Here is a 20,491-nt window from a genome sequence, read left to right on the forward strand (position 1 = left end):
CGTGTTCGGCTCGTTCGTTAAGAAACGAACACGAGCTTATTTCAAACAAACTAAATTTTAAACGAACCGAACACGAACACAAGCTTTGTTCGTTCGTGTTCGGTTCGTTTACACCCCTACTTATATGATATATTATTTAAATAAAATTGATTAATTAAAAGTTATTTAATAATATATTTAATACTAACTTATTATAATTTAATATCAATATATGCATAAATTCAAAGAAATTTTATTATTTTTTTATTTCAATGAACTAGTTTGTTATGATTTATTTATGTTATTTGATTGCAAAAAATTTTACTTATAACGTATATAATAATTTATTTACTTGATATTAACTTGTTAGATGCTGATTAAAATCTATTCAATTGCTTGTTTATTTAGATTCAAAAGATCATTTGTTAACGACTTCATATATAAATTAAATACTCATTTAAAATTATAAAATTTATGTGAAAATCATGTACAAATCAAATGTTTAATTTTATATGAAAAATTAAGTACTCGTTTGAATTTTTAGTTTTTTAATTAATATAAACAAGCCAAGTACAAATCAAAGTGTGAACATTAAAAATTTTAAGCAAGCGAAACCTAAACGTATTTTTTTAAGCTTGTCTATACTTAGGGTGCGTTTGGGGCAGCTTATCCTCTGCGGTGGCGTTTTGAAAACGTCGCCGTCCTGTTTGTTTTGGGCGTTTGAAGAGCTTATTAGCAAACGTCATTTTCTAATCCTTAATAGGCGCGGACGCGGGATCAACCCCGCGTCCCGCGTCTTCAATTTGCGTTTGGGGAAATTTTACTCCCATGCTCTTCTCCTCCCGTCTCCTCCCTCACCGATCTCCCGATCCTACCTTGTCGATCTGAGTGAAGGTAAAGTGGAGATGAAGAAGAGAGGTTCGTCAGTGAAAACGCTCTCCAAGGAGAAATGCCTTCTTTCTCCTCTCCCCTCCCCGTCGTCGGAGACCAGATCTGACAGGGCTTACGGATTCAACTCCTTTCTTTTTGCTTCTTCCAGCAAGAAGAAAAATCTGTCTCCGGCTTCCGTCCTCCGATCTCCAAGCACTCCCGCAAACCCGCTGTCGACAACTTCAGATCTAAAGGATCTGGCCTGTTCAAGCATCGAATCGTCGGCGAGCTGAAGTGCGCGAGACTGACGTTGTCGTCGAAGAGATCAATGCCTCCTATAGTAGGATCTCCAAGAGGTTTAAGGTAATCTCTGAGTTATCTGAAATGGATCATTGTCCTGTGATTTGAGAATGTGCTGCTGAATTTTTATGGGATTAGTGTTTTTTAATTGATTTCATTTTCTCAAGTGCTTCAGATTGTCTGTTATTTACAGTTCTTAGAATTTATAATTTGAATCTACTGGGATAATGTTATTGCTTTTTATGTAATTATATGATGGTAGAACCCTTAGAACTGTAAACAATTTATCTAAAACAGGGGCAGAATGGTCATTCATCCAGAATCAGCTATTTTCCAAACGCAGAAACCAAACAACCAGACAGCTTATTCGGATCAGCTGCTTATCAGCAGATTATCAGGATAAGCAGCTTATCTGGATAAGTTGGATAAGCTACAGCTGCCCCAAACAGACCCTTAAACTGAACATGAACATAAACCTCTGTACCATAGTTTATAAGGCTTCGGGTGATACAGAGGTTTACGTTCATATCGTAGTAGACAATGTTTTCATGACTTCTTCCATTATTAATGAACTTTGCAAGCTTCTTTTACGGTGCACCATTTGTGAAATATATTGGAACGATGCCACTCTGATTCTCTATCAAGGATGCTGCTTTGCACTTGTCACACAGTAACTCTCCTTCATCAATGAATAATACATGCTCATTGTAGTTTTTTGATACTTATTGTTTTTCATCTTTCGATGGTGTTTTTTTACAAGTAATGACAAAACTTGATGATTGGTACAATTGGAAACAAAGTGATTGAATGTTTAGAATTGAAAGCATTTTTTTAGTTGATTATTGTTAGTGGACATAATTTCTTTACCACTACTTGTAGCTTGGGATTGGTTGAGTGGAATATTTTAGGTGGGATTCACTGTGTTTCTTAACAAGTTTTATTTCCAATATTTAAGGGCTTTCTTGTTTTGACCATGGAGGGAAAATTTTGGTGAATGCTTATTTTCTCTCAATCCTCAAGGCCTATTTGGTAATCATAAAGCATCTAGTATTATTGCAGTTGCACAACTTTAGCAATTGCAGGACACAAATCATTAATGAACTGTGTTATGGCGTGCACTTCATGCTAACACATTATAACATAGGATAAATTTCAGCAACATACTTTTTTAGGGATATTGGCTTTTGTTAAAAATGTAGAGTTCAATAAAAGTGTCTTGTCCAAAATGGGAAGTCCAAGTATATGGCAACCTTTTCTTTGTTTTACCCCACATAACATTTTTGCGTTTGCCTTGGTCAGCTTGGTTTGCTTAAGCTTTTCCCACCAAATTGTCATACTTTTTTTTTAAACCTAATGTCTCTAACTCAACTCATCATTGTACTTAAAATCAATGACATTTCACTTTTTGCGGCTAATCAATAAAATCGTCTGGTTCCAACCTACCCTCAAAATGTAGAATGCCTTTCTTGCTGTAAACATGATGTTGCCCTTCTTGTTTTCCTTCTTCGAAACCTTTGATAAAGGTTGATCTTCTTTAAATGATTCTTGGAGTGCTTGATGGAATGGATTTTCCATTTCACATTTTTCTTGATTGTCATCAGAATTAGTTCAATGTGTTTTAGGAGCCATTAACATGCTTCGAGACATTATTGTAACCGTTGGATTTCCCATTTTAAGTCTTTCATGGTGATTTTTTAGGCTTAAATTTTCTTATTCCTTTTCTGCAGGATGTTAACCCAGGGCTTTGCTACTACTTAAAGACATTGATAGATGTGATAACCAACATTTTTGTTTAATCTATAAACTGTTGGCATAAAAATCTCTTAACCAAACTGCCAACTATTAGATATGAAGATGGCAAAGATTACATGAACTTATGCTAGGAAAAAAAAAACTGAGATCATAGGCATGAAAAAGAGAAGAAAAAGATGAAAGAACTCCTCAACCCTTCCTCGTACTCTCGGTCCAATCTTCTAAGGGACAGTCTGGGTTGGAAAGCGTACTCTTTCTTAAGAAACTAAGAAAGAGTGCCCTTTAGTTATCGCTTGAGTTGGAATAAAGCCGGAGACCCCTTCCTCTCGAAATCTCAGTTATTGGTACAGAAAACGATAGAAGGAGATTCTTCTGAATCCTGGAAACCAAAACAAGATTTTTCCCTATCTTCCAATCCTTCCTTTCCTACTTGACGGCAATTTCATTCCTTTTTTTTTCTGTTCAGAAAGAGAGTGAGAATGCTTGGCTAAGTAGTGATGTTTTCTTACTGAAATGTCATGAATGCCACTAGTTCGACTATCAGCTTGCTTCTCCTAATGCCAACACCAATCTGAAGGTCATTTACGCGCTTCACTCCCAATAAAAATTTATCTTTGTTGTTCTTCAAGATTCCACCCATGTTATGGAGGTAGGAAACAGCCGCCAATGTGGTTTGGGGTTTCTCTGCCCTTACTGACCGGACATTCCCACCTCACCTTTTTAAGCGGGGTAATTGTTTCAAGCAAATGGATTACTTTTGCTGATCGACCATGTTCCTAACATCATTTCCTTAGATTCTTGCTTACCACTAATGGTCATTGCAGAAATGCAATGCTAGTCGTTTATGAATTCCGACAATATTGATGTAGATTAAAAGGCCAAAATAGTCCTCTGATTATCAATAAGTGACCAAAATTAATCTTGAAGTTTTAAAGTGATCCATTTTAGTCCCAGTTCATTAAAAATTGATCCAAATTAGTTCTTAGATTGACTTTCATGGTTCAATTTTAACACCAACCATTAATTTTGAGAGTATTTTAGGAATAAGAAATTTGAATGAAAATTTGTTTTTTTAATTGCTTTACTTTAATATGTAATAAAGGAATATTGATGTACCCGGTCTACAAGGAATCGCAAGTCTTGTTTTTGAAATGTGAACGTTTTAAAACCAATCTGATTGGTTTGGTTGGATGTATTTTCAAATTAAGTTTTCCGTTGTAAGTTGATTTCAAAATGTTTTGTTGAAGTTCTTATTATGTATTTTTAGTCATTCCTTTTGTGAAAAATAAAGTTCATATATTTGAGGAATCAGTGGAGTTTAAAAGCTATATTGATTTCCGCTGGCTTCCAACTAGACGACTGACTAAAAAATATGTTTATTAACATGTTCTTACAAGAAATGAACTAGAACCAAGTAGAATATATTATTCATGCAGATTGTTTTAATTTTTTATTATCATAAATTTTTTTGTCGTATCGAATACCAGGTCACAGTTAAAATAGATGGAATGCTGACCTAAGGAGAGTCCCAAGTTGCATAAAGAACATGCGATATGGGAGCTTTTCGAATGATGTTAGCATCTTTGTGGGGTATATCAAATCTTCAACATCTTGATTTTTCCAGCATTTTCCACCGGTTCATATGTACATTATTGTTGTATTATGTCAAATTTTTTCTTCTTTACCGGCTTGTTAATTTTGTTCAGTTTTCTGACCCATACTCTTAGTGAAAGAAACGAAAAAAAAAAAAAAAATCATAACGTGGCACCTGGCTGCTTATTATGCTGTTCAAAACAAGGAAAAAGCTTTATTTAGCTATGTGAAACCTGCATGGCTGCTGAAGCTTTATTTATTTGTCACCTTTTGTTTTTTTATTCTCGAAGTTTCTCGTATTTCTCCTAAACGATCTGTAGAATCTATCAGGTTCATGGAGGGAAAATATCTTTTTATTTTAAATACCAAACACTCCCCTGAATTGAATCCCCTTTTTTTATTTGATTAAAGTAATCTTGATGGTCTTGAGATCTATATCAAAATCTTCATATACTTGGAGTCATTTTAATGTAATCATTGATCAGAATGGATTTCATCCTATAATCAGACATGGAATAAAATTTAAAAATCTTAATTCTTGATTTTCAGGAAAAAAGAAATGAAAAGATGGTCAACCATTGGACACGTTAAACGCACGTGCCTTTAACTTGGGGACATTTTGTTTTAACTTTTTTTATTCATCACCTTACATAGATTTAACACAGGTAGTCTTCCCTTGGAGTAGGCTCTGAAATGTAATGGTCATGGGATGCTACAGACTACCGCTGTAAGTTGATGGAAGATTTACATACATATCACTCAATTCCTATATAATTACATATCCTACACTTACAATTTTTACATATATGCCACCTTATGCACAAGAAAGGTGTATTTAAGTTTTTATAGGTTAAAATAATGTTATTTTTTGTAATATGATAGATTTGGGTGGAGTTGTCGTAAAGATCAAAGTTCAGTTGTTAAAACATGTAAATGCATAGGAATTGGGTGGTATGTATGTAATTGCCCTTAAGTTGTTTGGTTAGTTTTTGGTATAGAGTGATTTCCGTATCATTTTTGGCTAGTCATCCAACCCACATTGTTTTGCACCTGAGAGTCATTCCTTTCTTCGTTAAATGGAGGTTATGGGCACGCTGTAAAGGTATTGAAATGCTATTCTCCTTAGTGGAGTTATTTGTCATAAATAGCTCGCAAAATGGAAGGCTGTATAAACCGTGAAAACAAAGCCATGATTTTATCAGAACAAATTAAGCATTGAGCCGAAATAGGATCCAAGGGCACATTTTGGATTCTTTGAAGGGAGGAGTTTTAGCCTCTTTGGTTTTTTTGGGGATATGACTTTGCTTAATATATTATACCGTCATCATATGCGAGTTCGAGACACCACAATTAAGGAAGTTATGTTATGTCGAGAGAGGCGATAGTTAGGTGGCCGTGGTTGTACCCACCGTGAGTGGATAAATTTAAATGATTTTGGTGTCATTTGAATGGTTACCATTAGATGATTTGTTATGAAAAAAGATTGCATTATTTAGTGTCATTTGGGCTTTTAAAATAATTGTTGAAGCTGTAGTTTGTAGTTGGTTTAGCTCCTTTCAAGTTCCTTTCTGATTTGCTTCAAAATTATGCTTGAGATCTCAACACTTTAGATGGAAATTATGCTAATAATAGACTAAATATGGTTATAAATTGGAATAATATATTTTATTTACTCATGAGAAGTGATTTTGAAGAGATCTGCAAGTGCTTCTAGATTTGAAAAGCCAAAACAGTAGATAACCATTTTTCTACTGGAATGGTATTACATTCACTATAAATGATTCTTATCCCATCATGTTCAAAGGGGAACTTCTTGGGGGGGGGGGGGGGGGGGGGGGGCGATGGTTGAGTTATAAATTTAGCATCATTTGGAATGTTTTTTTGGTCTCATATTTTTCGAAGCTGTGATTTTTAGTTGCTTTATAAATTTGCATTATTTGAAATATTTTTTTTGGTCTCATATTTTTTTAAAGATTAGATTTTTAGCTGTACTATTTCTTTTGAGTTGAGATTTATGATTTGCTTCAAATATTATGGTAGGAAATGATGTAAACAGGGAACTTTGATTTTTTTTTTTGGTATATCACGGTAACACACGCCTTATATTTTTACACATCTCACGCCTAAAATTTTATATTTACATGCACGTATAGATATATTTTACTTTTAAAAAGTGATAATAGTATCATTGTTGTAATATTTATGATTCGAGTGCTGTGTTTATAAATATGAATTTTAGAGGTGAGATGTAATACTCGAAAATTCTTATGTAAACGTCTTTTTTATGAAAAATTATTGCGTGCGTAGAACGCACACAGACAATGGGTCCCAGACTCGGGTTGATAACATTGTAACTCAGCATTTATTTATGGACCTATGCGTTTCTACATTTTATCCCACGATGGGAAACAGATGGAAAATTTGATTTAGTTGAATAAATTTGCATCAAATTTAATGAGCTAGATCTAACAGATCAGAATAAGATTGCGCCAATTTAAATTACTAGCCTCAAGACGGAGTTTGTGCTGGCGTTTTATTAGCTCAGAATTTAATCATTAAGTGAACAAATGAAATTGTTGTACAGAAGGGTCCTGAGTAGCTAGCCTACTACTGAAGCAGTGGTCTGCTAATCACCATTAAAACCCACAACAATAACTTAATCTTACCAATTTTTAGAATATAACATCGCTTAGCATATGAGTAATGCTATACAAATTATTTAAAATATATTTAAAAGAACGTTGACAACACATTTTCTTGAATCTTCATATATTTAAAAGGTAAACTTTTATTTTTATTATGATCACATATCATAAACTAAGCCATATCAGAACTATATATAAATATCAAAATATCAAAATTTAAGCATTTTGTAAGGGAGGAGTTGCACAAAACAATTTTTTAATTTTTATGAAGTAGACATGAGAATATTAATTTATTTTAAGATATGATATATTTAAACTTTCGGCAATTTACATATGCCTCCTAATTTTTGTTTTTAAATGCCTAAAAATATTATTTCACATTTGTACTATCTAAATTTTTCATGTCTCTTTAAAAAATTTACATATGCCACCTTATTTTGATCTTAATTTACTAGAACTAAATGAAAATATGACACTAAATAGGACGCAATGGAGAAAAATGATTCATGTAGCCAACCCCACGTAGTGGGATTAAGGGTTTGTTGTTGTTATTTGTTGTTGTCTTTAAAAAATTTATTAGCACTTCTAAAAAATAAAAAAAGAAAAACATTTTCATACATAAATAAGGCATAGTGCAAATTGAAGTATAAATTTTTTTATCTACATTCACAATTACCATGCTCGTCATAGCTGCATGAAGCAAATATATTACCATATGATTATTTCATAACCTAAAAAATTACGTTAACTCCATAGACATTAAACATTCAAAGAGACCAAAAAGAATTGAAATTAAAACACAAGAAAAGTATCTCCTTTTTCTCAAGAAAGAGACTCGGAAGAATCTCTCAAAAATGGAGCGAGGCGAGGATCTGTGCGCCATGGCAGACCACTTCTGGCACCCAAAGCCCTGCATCCAGCAGCAGCCTGAAAAAGACAGCAGCAGAACGATGAAGACTTCGTTCGTAATCTATACGTTGGAAATTAGGGAGAACTGATAAAATATGTAAAGAAAAAAAGCTCAGTTGATGCATTTCAAATACATGTAACAGTTGAACAAACAGAAAGGGACATTTACACACGTAACATGATGTATTTACATATCTAACACCTAAACTTTCACACTCAACAGGCATCACACCGATTATTTATATTATATCAAAAAATCACTATTATTAAATTTTTAAAAGTGAAATACACTTTTTTTTCATGCATAGGTTTATAATATAATACCGAAGTATTGTAAATATAAGGGAGATTTACATGCATACCTTTTCTATTTACTTATCCAACACTTGGAATTTTCATATTTATAGCAATTTGGTATGATAAATCTATAAATGAAAATGTGCATTTAATTTTTAAATTAGGTGATAGTTGTATTTTTGATATGGCATTAAAAAGTTTGAGTGTTATGCATGTAAATAGATAAAAATTGTGTGGTACAAATGTAAATAACCCTAGATGTAAATAACAAACTTGGGCGTTAAATATGTAAATCTATACGAATTGTGTGGTGTGTATGTAAATTTCTAAAGAAAAAAAATAGAGTTTAGATATACAAGATTGATAGAGGGAAATAATTAAGATGCATACCACAAGAGAGGCGAAAGGAAGCATTTTCTCTGCCATTCCTACGCATAAAGCTGAAAAATACAGAAGAATTAATCTCTGTAGCTTTGCAAATATAGAACAGGCTACTAAAATAAAAGCTTACGCAGCATTTTGAATCTGGACTTGCCTGTTGAAACAAGCATTCAATACATCGTAAACAATCGGATAGGAAAATCAATTTTTCCTTTTTTTAAAAATCTATTTTTTAGTGTATGGTGCGGGATTAATTAACCTTGGGACATCAAGGGTCGTTTGAGAATTGAGGCTTAGTATGTAATGAAGTTTTCTTTTATAGAAAGACTGAACATGGTTTGACCACTCTATCCAAAAGTAAACCAATTGGAGTTGCTTTTTAATTTCTTTACAAATCTCATTATCAACGCTAAATATACTATCATGTACTATCATATTTATCATAGGTAGGCTTAGACCAACAAATAGAGACTATGAAACCCCTCAAGTAAAATGAACTAAACTCTTAAATATCAATACACCTTTTGATAGAAAGGTTAAAATTTCATCAAAAAATCCAAAAACATGCTCGTATGGGAGCACTCTTGGGATGAGTGACCTCCTAGGAAGTTACACCAATAAGACAAAACTATGAGTACATTAGGCAAAAGCAAACTCGATGAATGAGAGTTTCGGCTGTAAAAATGGTATCAGAACATTACATCAAATTGCCGATGAGAACTAAGTCTCATTCAAAATAAAGTGTTATGCTATGGAAGCTACCTCTTGTAGCCTAGATGGTGCAAAGTGTATACGATGGGAGACCACCACTTGAATATGTAGGGACCACCTTTGTAATTCTATCAGCTTGGCGAATAATTCAGGATGGAAAAAAAGACGAGAGCATCAATTACTTAAGTGGGGGAGGTTATGAAACTCCTTAAGTAGAATGAACCTTAATTCACAAACATCGAGGTGCCTTTTGGTATAACAATTAAAATTTCATCAGAAACTCCAAATCTAAGCGTGTTAATGCGGGAGCGCTCCTAGTATGGGTGATCTCCTTAAAAGTTACACAAATAGGACAAAACTGTGAGTCCATTAGACCAAAACAGACTATATCTCGATAGATGAGAGTTCGGGCTATTATAGAGATTTCCAAACTCGCACCTCATCATTCATAAAGCCAAATATGGAACAATTTTTCATGTATGCAAGAGCTTTGACACATATTTATAAGAGACAAATGACTTTAAAATAGCACATATGACCTTGCTACAAATTAAAAAAGCAAGCATAAACAAAATACATTTTGCATCTTAACAATGAATAAATACATTTTGCATCTTAACAATGAATATTTAAGGACTCTACATAAATTTGACATATAACTATAACAAAATAGCATATAAATTACACTAAACTTCTAAAAATATAAGATAATGTTTTTTAAACACTTTAGTGCTCTTGAAGAGTGGTGGAGGGTTTGGAGGTAATGTAGGGGATGTTAGATAATTGGAGTTGAAACCGTACAGAAGATCTCCTAAATCGGTTCTATAATAATTAACAGGTGTGAAGTTCAGCCAATAAGATGGAAGATGGATCAAAATCTTTATGAAGTCGGAAGAAACTATGCAATTTTATCTTTAACAAAGACCAAACTATAAATGATCTTTAGAGGAAACAAGCTTTAATCGAGATGTTCGAAAGAAAAAAAACTATTTAACTTGAGCTTATACATCATCAACTTTGTCTTCAACTTAGCAAAATTATAATATAACTTTTAAAATTGCTTCTGCAATGTATTTATTTTGTGTTTCAACTATTTGGTGGGTCAATGCACGTGACAGATGCATGTGCTTAAGCTTTCATATGTTCTTAATTAATCTTAAGATATGAAAGGTGTTTTATTTTAGGCGGTGCTTGGCGTTTAATGAAATGTTATCTCTACACACGAGGTGATCACATTTTGATCAACTATAAAAAGCAGACACAAACACAACACGATACAATACAACAATACAATATAATTGCAAAATGTAGGACATGATACGACATGGCATTTTTTTAATATTTAATAAATTATTAATATAAATAAATATTTTTAATATTTTCTATCAAAGAAATCACAAAACAAAATATGTAATCATTAAGTAAACTTTATAATCATAGAAGTTATTTTTAGCAATATCAAAATTACATTCAAAATATTAAAAAATTACCAAAACACAATACCATGGTCAACATAATTTATATCAACATGTTAATGGGGTATCCTACCTCCACTTGACAACTTATTTGTGCTCTAACAACAATTTTTCTCAATTTGTTAAAGCCATCATTATATGTAAATAAAAATCAATTATATAGAAGCCACCCAGATAAACAGGTAAAAAAAATTTGCAGAAAATCTTATCAGATAAAAAAAAAATCTTAAAAGTGAAAACATATTATATATAAATAAATAAGTGATGAGGAATCCTTCTAACTTTAGAAAAAAAATAAAATAAAAAAAAATAAATAAAACAAACCTCACCTCGTGGAGTATTTTGACGAAGGGTGCCTTTAGCTTATTAGTTCAACAACCAGAGAACTGGCAGCACTAAAAAAGTCAAGAACGAAGCTCTAGATTGCATCAACAATGGGTTCGCTATGCCTAGAAACTTCCTTCTTCAACGTAGGGCTTCTATAGTGACTAAGTGCTCGATTGTGGCTTAGATTTTGAGTTGCTGCTTGATCAGCATCGACCTAGGGCTAAGACAAACACACATTTTAGTTCTTGTGTCCAGCTCCCACTTGATGTCGTGTCGAGCGATATCAAGTCGTGTCCCCGCCAGTGTAGAACTCAAGGCACTGATACATTTTTAGTTGTTATATACGTATCGACCCGTGTTGGAGTTGTGTCCTTTTCTGTCATGGGTACAACTATTTTGATATGTCAGTGCTTCACGGTTGATCAATACTCAATAAGAAAGTGGGTGGTCTAATTTAGTGACTAATTTGAGTAGGATTAGCCGCTTTGGTAGAACATGGGTTAATTTTGGTTAGGTTTGATTTTGGAAGCAATACTAACTATATGGGAATTCAACTACGAAATATGAGGTTCGGAAGAAACACTAAACAAGAAAATTGTGGGAGACTTCTGACACATGAAAAGTGTGAGAAATAAAAGAAAGGTTCTCAAAGTATGGAGAGCAAAAAATTGCAGAAAAAAATTAATTAAAATATTAGCTTCAACAAATTAATGACCGTACCAAATGACCTCAAAAATGTTGAAATTCAAGGGAAAGACTTACACAATAACAAGGAGATATAATAAAAATTTCATAAGACATTGAAAATCTTCAATGTTGAAATCAGTCCACTCATCAAAAAAATTTTAGGAAGATTGATAAAATAATGAAAGGGAAGGCATTTCCACGAAAAAGATGATTTTATTTTCCTAAAGAATCTACTAACTATGATACTAATTGATGGAGATTAGAAAAGGTAATGAAGATGTAGAAGAAGTAACAATAAAAGCATAACTTAAAAGAAAATTGGAAGTCGAAGATCTAAGTACATAATAACAGACCATCCTAGCCACCAATCCACATCACTAATCACATAGAAGGAATGAGGGAGAGATCTAAAGGAGGCAGGCATGGAGGCTCAAAAGTCCACATTTTTTTCATCCTCCATTATCCAAAAAAAAAAAAAAAAAGAAATTGCTCCTTATATATTAGAAATTCAAGGATAATTGCATAAAAGATCCAAAATATTTAAAACAACATAAATAATCTTAATACAAATTAAAATGCAAATATAAACTAAAGTCCTTTTACATTTTAACAACGACAATTAAAAAGTATTCCCATAAATGCTAAACATAAAATAAGAAAAACAAAAATAGAATGCATATTATGCCAAAGTTAAAAAACAACCTCATATAATGTTATTAGACATTAGTGCAACATCACAAAATAAGCATACCTTAAAGAAAGAGCACATTAGAGTAGTGGTTGGAATGACAAATCTTGAAGATAATATAATTAAAATAGATAAGTCATTTAGACACGTAAAATGAATCATAGAAATGAGCAAATAAGACTAATAGATAAAATTAAGTGAGTATACAACAGAAAGAATGGGTGGACTTAAAATGACATGGATATAAGTTGCTGAAAATGATTTGGGAGGAATAAGTTTGATGCTTAAGACTGTTTTCAACAGCGGAAAAAAAAAGGAAAATAAGGATTCATAAACTAAAACCAAATGATTGGGATAAGTCAATTGATGATGATGATGGAGCAGATCAAAGCAAATTTCATGTTTAGTGAAAAAAAGATCCCTACTGACTATTATAATATAGTAACCAACATAAAATTCTCTCCATATTCTTTTTCCTTTCAATCCTTACCAAGCTATGATTATAAGAATCAAGCCTTTGTTTAATAATTTAACAAAATGAAAGCAAACACCGCAAAAACCACAAAATGATTTGACCTACTTCTTAGTTAAAAAAATAAATATCAGCTTTTATATGTGATGCCGGAAGCCATTGTATAACTGATAATTGATGAAATATTCAAAGAAAAACAAAGTGCGCAAAAACTTCAAGTTCTTTTAAATTTAGTAAAGAAAAAATTAAAACTGCAAACCATATAGAATTGCTCCTATGAAAGCATCCCCAGCACCAGTGGTGTCAATTAGCTCTGACGGAGGTATCACCTCTGCTGTTCCCACTAATAGCCTTCCGCTGAATGAACCAATTTCATCAGCTCTAATCCTTATATTCATCTGAAATTGGAAAAAATTGTAAAGACCTTGAATTATGAAAAAATAAAGAAAAAAAGAAAAGAGGGATGTCATGTTACAAAAAAAGTAGAATAATGGTCGAAGTTTTATAGAGCCTCAGAAGTTCAAGTTAAACTGGCTTAGAAGGAAGAAGTAGCTTAAAGAAAATTAAATTAAAGGTCCATTTATGGCAATTGCAGCTATATATAAAAATTTTAGGCAGGAAAGAGTAAATGTTGGTATTACTATTTGTTTCCCTTTTGAAAAATTCTGAAAATAATATTCTCAAATACCACAAAAATTTCTAAAAGAGCAGTAAGAAAAATAAAGCCAAATAGGACCGTGGTTCCGATATTGAAAAGTAAAATTATAAGAAAGATGCCCTAATCACTTAGGGATGAAGTAAAACAAAAAACTCAATAAATAACTCGAACTCTACTCCAAGTTTGATCAAGTTAATAATCTAGTAAATTTGAATAATTTTTAAAAGCTCGGAGGTTAAATAAATCAAGCATGGACACAATTCAACTCGGTTATTTATGTTCATGAATTAATTATTTGTTGTTCAACAACATATTGAAGGCTTAATATTAAGCTCAATGATTAATATATAATTAATTTTTTTAAATAGCTTCTTTAATTACTAAGTCAATATCAAAATATTATATATTTATTTGCTAGGTTAGGTTATATTCTGCCTCTCATATTTTCATTTTTCAGGTATCATTCCAAACTTACATCTCTTACAATCTGCACACTCAAATCACTCAAGGTTCTGAGAATTATCTCTAGTGGGAGCAATGGTAGGATTACTCTAAAAACCCGAGCCTTTGAAGGTGAGTGCATCTTCTTCGTCAGGTAACCTATAGTCAATGAACCCATGAACATGGTTTATAAGTGCTCTATGTTGGACCTCGATACAACATCTCTAATATGCTTATGTAAGTATCGGAGTGCGCCTGCATGAGAATTGAAGATGAGTGCATTTTCTCCATTTCAGCCTCCCTATAGTTGATCTACTGTCATAGTCCACGAAGCATCTTCAACATGCCATTAACACATTGCAGTTTGCAGCCCTCTTGTATCCTTTTCAGTTTTTATTTAGACATCTCTCTTCCCCTAGAATTTAATAATTCTTTTAAATTCTCAGTTCTTTTCAATCCTATTATTTTCTTGTTTAATTGGTGCCAAATACTTAGATACTAATTTCAAATTTATTGAATCATTTGTTAATGTAGTACTATAAAATTAATTGATAATATGATAACCATATGAGAATTAATTTAATAACTAATTTAATTAATTTAGACAAGCTATTACAATCCAAGATATGTCAAAGAAAATTCTAAGCAAACCAATAATGAATATACATACATACATATATAATATATAAATAAATAAATATATATAGCAAAGTCTTGAAAGACTTGTCGAATTTGATAAAGCAAAGTCTTATTGATGATATGAAAGCTCATGTCGAATTTGAAAGACTTGTAGTATGATAAAGCAAAGTCTTATTGATGATATGCGTGGCTTGGCTCCAGTTCAATTACATCCCGAAGTAAAGAATTGATTTTGGAAGCTCCTTCAAATTTAATTGAGTTGAAATCAAGGTCCAACATTTTAGGGAATTTAAACATTGGTCCCTCCCTCCATTCTAGTAATCTAAGTTCCTCTTTGATCAACTGATGCAATCATATGGCTTGAATTATGATGCTCTATTGCATGAAAGGAGATATTCAAACCCATTTTGTCAAGCTGAGTTTTGTCTTCTTAATTTGGGCTTTTACCTTCTTTTCTGGAAAGAATAGGCCATTTATCCCATAATTTTGCTTTAAGAGCAATGAAATATGCTAGCAAACAAAGGTTCCGATTGCTGGTTTTTTATGTTAGGGCATGGGAGGCTATGAGCTCAATGCCACATCAAATTTTTTAAAAAATATATTGATGTAGACAGATGAAATAGTTGGCCCACACTTATAGGCATAAGGCCTTGGGTTAAAAACGGGTTTGACAAACAGTGTATGTTACCCATCTTTGGCACCTTTAGCTTGCATTCTTTCTAACAAACATTTGAACTAATAGTTTGACTGAGATCAAGTGATTCATGTAGTTTGAACGTTCCATTGATTTTGGGGAAACTTGAGATGAGAATTCAAGAGTGGTCGAATCTCATAAAGCCTACACATGGTGAAAATGCTTTAAGTGCATGATACTCAATGATTTAATGGGGGTGATAATCAATGTGAAGAGCTCATATTTGAGGAGATTAAGTAGTTGGTTTTGACTCATAAAATTAAGCTTTTAGGATGAAAACATCGTTACTTAACGGTGAATATGACTTAATTGAGGACATAACATGACTCTACATTAGGCTTTTAGGTGCACACTCATAAAGTTAAGCTTTTGGGTGAATCCGCTTTGATAGAAATTTCAACAATAAACTGTTGGAAAAATAGCTACTTGATTGATCAAATTCTCATAAACATCTATTTTCTATAAGAAAGAACATTACTTTACATATGCTAATTATGAATTATAGATTTTAAACAAAGATTGTACACAATTAGACTATTTATAGATTAATAGAATCTAATTAGGATAAAAATAGATTAATAATTTAAATTATAAACTAATCTGCGTACTTGATAACAGTCAATTATGAAAAACTTAACCAAAGGGTTAAGTTACACCAATTAGTGCTTATGAACAAAAAAGGGAATAATAAAAAATAAATAGGCTGATAAAAATTCATAAATTAATTAAACTATTAACTGAACCATGCAGCTAGTTTAATTCATGATTAGGATACAAACTTAGAAAATCATTAAGGCTTAATAGGATATTGATTAGGTGGGTCCAATTAAGAATTAGCTATGATTTAAATAGGCTTGTGTTTACTAATTAACTGATGATTAGTGTATTAACTTATGAATTACTTACTAAACTAAGGTTTGAAAAAGCTACTCCAAGTTTAAATGGAACCAATTAGAAAACAAATAGACATTAATAAGGCTAATAATAAGAGCATTAATTAACCCAATAATAAGTAACAATTATGATCGTATATAAATCATGGCTTAATTAAACTTTAGGCTTTAAACAAACTAAAGTTGATCTTTGATCAATTATTTGACAATTGAAAGACTTCAACCCATCCTTGCTCCTATGGGAATGAATAAAATGAGAGTAAAACTAGCTGCGCATTTCTTTCTAGGTTCGAGACTTCGAGTAAGAAGTGATATGGAATTGAAACAGCCAATGATAAGCAAGAGCAATAGAGATTAAGATTAATCCATCATACCCCTTGTCACATCCGAGCTGACCCCCCATTTTAGAGTTACCAGCAATGCAACAAAGGCAGACCATTTGGTCAGATTAAATTCTCACGAACACTCATCCTGACTTACATATTATGACCAAACAGGTGACCGATTAGTCTAACTAAAACACTGCAAGCGTGCATAAAAAATTTCAATTAATAATTCATTCACATTCACATACACTTGGAAGCGTGGAAAATCATATCACTAAAGAGCAACTATAAATTTAAATTAGTCAAAGTACTTACCTAAAAATCTATACAACCTCCAAAACTATAATGCAAAAGCTGTATGAGTCACATCTGGCCACTCAATTTGGTATTCGTTACCCCTTGTTGAAAGTCAATATAGAGTGAGCTATAATAGCTCAACGAAATAATCAAGGCTAAATAAAAATTTTATAGACGCAAAAAGAGCAAAGTGCATGAAAATCACAACTCACATGCATAAGATGAAAACATATTACACTTTTTGATCGTGTAAAATACTTAAAGAAAAAGACATGTATTTCATCCATCCAAGACAAATATATAAAACATGCATTTCAACTATCCATGTGTAATCATAGGCATATCCAGAAGGATTTCATAATCAACAATCACAATAATAAGAACATCACTTGTAATTATATAGGCTTTAACTATGTTCATATCGCTTCATGTCATTGGGTCTTCTTGCCAGAACTATTGATACATGTTAGACCCCTCAAAACAACAATTATCAATAAACTCAAAATACTTTCTGCCCATCTGATACAAACGATTCCCAAATTTCGTCTCCTTCTGAATGAAAAAAGATGAGAATCCTATCGCTCCCTATTATCTGTACTTACAAACATTTATGTAACAGTTCACTAACACAACACTTGCAAAATTCTTATATTCATAATTCAGGTAACAAGCAATCATGAGCACATTATAATCATATGCATAATTAACATGATATAAGTATCTGCAAGTGAAGATTTCATAAACAACCTCATTACATCAGTGAATAGAAAAATCTAAATTATCGCTAGTGTCAATTCAAACTGGCATTCACATACATTTGCCGGTATTCAACAATATGAGGAAATTCTAAATGCATTTATATGTCAAAAGAAATTATAAACATATCTTAGAGAAATATACTATTCTTAATTTAACATAGGATTATTTCATATGTAACGATAGAGCAGCCCTATGACAAATTTCCTTAAGCTCTCTGCCTCGTATAAACCATCTTAAATTCAAAATCCCTTAAAAATTCATGAAACTCATAACTGAAATCTTAATTTAACTCCAAAAAATGATATTCTTGCTCTAACTTACACTAAAAGATCCACTCGACACAAATATGCCTATGTGATGCCTTTCTACTTCGTTCCTCCTTCCTTCCCCTTCCTACTTTCCCTTTTTAACCCTCAAATTCCTGCTAACAACCCTACTGAGATGTCGTTCTTGATACTCGCCTAGCTACAGTAATAGGAAATCACGAAAAAGGTTGCAATTCATGACAAATGTCAAAAAGGAATCGTGCGAAGAAAATAAATGTCTCAAATATCCTAAAAGAGGGTTTCCTACTCACGGTTTTCTCTCTAGAGCTTACAGTCGTGACCTGTGGCTCTCTGTGGTCATCGATTCCGCGTTAGCTACAGTGGCCAAGTCGCAGAGCCCAACAGGCCCACGAAATGAAATGAGGGAGAGGGGTGTGAGGAATGAGGGAAAAGCAGCATTTAATCTCAGTCCTTCTATCCATCCCACGGTCAAATATCGTGAATAAGAGCCGGTAGCTATAGTAATCCAGGATTAGGGAGAATAATTATAATTAACTAAGGATTAATTAAGTTGATATTTAAAAATTTTCATCCACCAATACATTTGTAGTTCATGTATAGTGTTATATGTCAAATTGATTGATCTAACATGTAGAATATTATAAGTTGACTAGATCAAATTTTGATGGATGCGAAAATTGGGTATATTTTTAATATCACCAAACTTTTTCCCAATTTTCTCAAAATTGGGCGTTACGCCCTTTACTTCCTGGGTAACATGCCCTATAATAGCTGAGATAAGGGCCACAGTACTGTGGAGGCGAGCTAGAATAGTGCTGTTGGAGCAAGACAGAAAGTTTCTGCCAGGATTTCTAATGTCACTAAATCCAAAGTCATGGGAAACCTTGCAAGCGAGAAGTAGATCATGTTTAATAAGAATAGCTTTTTGATGAAATTAAAAAGTCATGTATTCTTAGATGATCACATATAAAGTAGGGCGTTTGTGTTCATTTTTATTGCAAAATATAAACAGTATTTTTTTAAACAACCACTTGGAACTTAATTTGATTTGCAAACAGCATCTGCACGATATTTTTATAAAATAAAAAATATTACTTGATCGATAACAACTTCCTAAAACAGCTTTCTCCATATTGGCTCAATGGCTGATTTATAACTTCCAGATATACTTAAATTGCTCTGTGATCTTAAGCAAAGTTAAACCGGAAATTACAAAAAACTATGGTAGTAGAGATCAAAATCAGCTTTAGGATAAAAATTAGAGGAGAATTGCATAGGGAAATTATATTGTCCAGAGACATACTTTGGAAGAGATGCATGTCGGAATGATACTACCCCAATCGGCCTTCTGCATCAGTGATTCTAGAAGGCTTCCTATTTCCATTTCTTCTGCTTCACAGGTATCTACAACAGAAATTTATGATAGTAATGATCATTGAAAATAACTTTAATACATTGAATAGGAGCTTTAGCCCACCATTAACTTTCAAATTTGCAGATCTCGATAAGCAACATAATTTTATATTGCTCTTACCATCAATGCTTCTTTCAAGCATTATGCAACCTTTATAGCCACGGGTTACAATAACAAATTTGATGTTAGGCAAACTCAGAAGCATAGCTGCCAATGCATTTGGAATAGAAGGCCCACTCGTCCATGCCTGCAGTTTGATAAAGATGAAAGCACTATAAAATCAATAAATAACCTTGTCAACAAGGGAAATTTACATAAATAGCACACAATTCTTATAAAAACTGCAGGCAATGCCTGTGAATAAAAACTAAATGCTTGTGTATCAATTAGGCCGTGACAATAAAATTGCATAAATTAAAAAATAAAGTGATAGATAAAGAAGTTGCAACATGGCATTTCTCAAAACAAGAAATTGAAACTCATTAATTATACAGAACAGCAAACCAAACCTTTGCATTGTCGGTCAACTTTTTCTTTTCGATTAGATTGATTTAGATTTATTTGAAAAATATGATATATGAAAATAATTTTTGAGATTTAATTTAAATATAAAAGATATATAGTTTGGGTTTTGAAAGTAGTATGTTTTAATTTTTGAAAAAATGAGACCAAATGGATCTCATTAGTCTGATAGTTTGCAAAATCGTGCCTGATACCGCAAATACTACACCTTCCCGAGAGATAAGTGTAGACCTCAGCGATAGACCCAATCCTGCAAACTAAGAGATTTGTGACATCCGTTTGGTCTGCGAACCTTTTATATATGACCGACAAATTCCCCTATTTAATACAAAGATTAAATAGGGTTTATTTTACCTGGGTTCCAAGTTCCCTATAGAGGCAAGCCCCTATAGTTAATTACATCCCAAATGACGGGAGTCATTTGAGAAAACTCTCGATAATGATCAATGGTTCTAGTCTTCAAGAATTCAAGGTT

At 32.5% G+C, this 20,491-nt stretch overlaps 2 protein-coding genes across 6 annotated transcripts in view; one reads left to right on the plus strand and one right to left on the minus strand.

Annotated features, from left to right (window-relative positions):
* Positions 1–4,492, plus strand: part of LOC110033846 — a 26,853-nt gene extending 22,361 nt beyond the window's left edge. For all 3 annotated transcript variants that reach the window (XR_002294991.1, XM_020737974.1, XM_020737975.1), the window contains exon 17: positions 4,389–4,492. The gene's annotated coding sequence lies outside the window, so the exon portion shown is untranslated. The remainder of the gene's footprint in view (positions 1–4,388) is intronic.
* A 3,338-nt stretch (positions 4,493–7,830) lies between these two features.
* LOC110033870 (ketohexokinase-like) overlaps positions 7,831–20,491 on the minus strand; it is an 89,574-nt gene continuing 76,913 nt past the window's right edge. For all 3 annotated transcript variants that reach the window (XM_020738015.1, XM_020738016.1, XM_020738014.1), the window contains 5 exons: positions 19,615–19,741; positions 19,384–19,484; positions 13,346–13,484; positions 8,736–8,785; positions 7,831–8,066 (listed from right to left, as the gene is read on the minus strand). In XM_020738015.1, the coding sequence (XP_020593674.1) occupies positions 7,962–8,066; positions 8,736–8,785; positions 13,346–13,484; positions 19,384–19,484; positions 19,615–19,741 (522 nt within the window). In that variant the 3' untranslated portion in view covers positions 7,831–7,961. The remainder of the gene's footprint in view (positions 8,067–8,735; positions 8,786–13,345; positions 13,485–19,383; positions 19,485–19,614; positions 19,742–20,491) is intronic.

This window comes from Phalaenopsis equestris, unplaced genomic scaffold (assembly GCF_001263595.1).
Source record: "Phalaenopsis equestris unplaced genomic scaffold, ASM126359v1 Scaffold001307, whole genome shotgun sequence".
Lineage (NCBI taxonomy): Eukaryota > Viridiplantae > Streptophyta > Magnoliopsida > Asparagales > Orchidaceae > Phalaenopsis > Phalaenopsis equestris.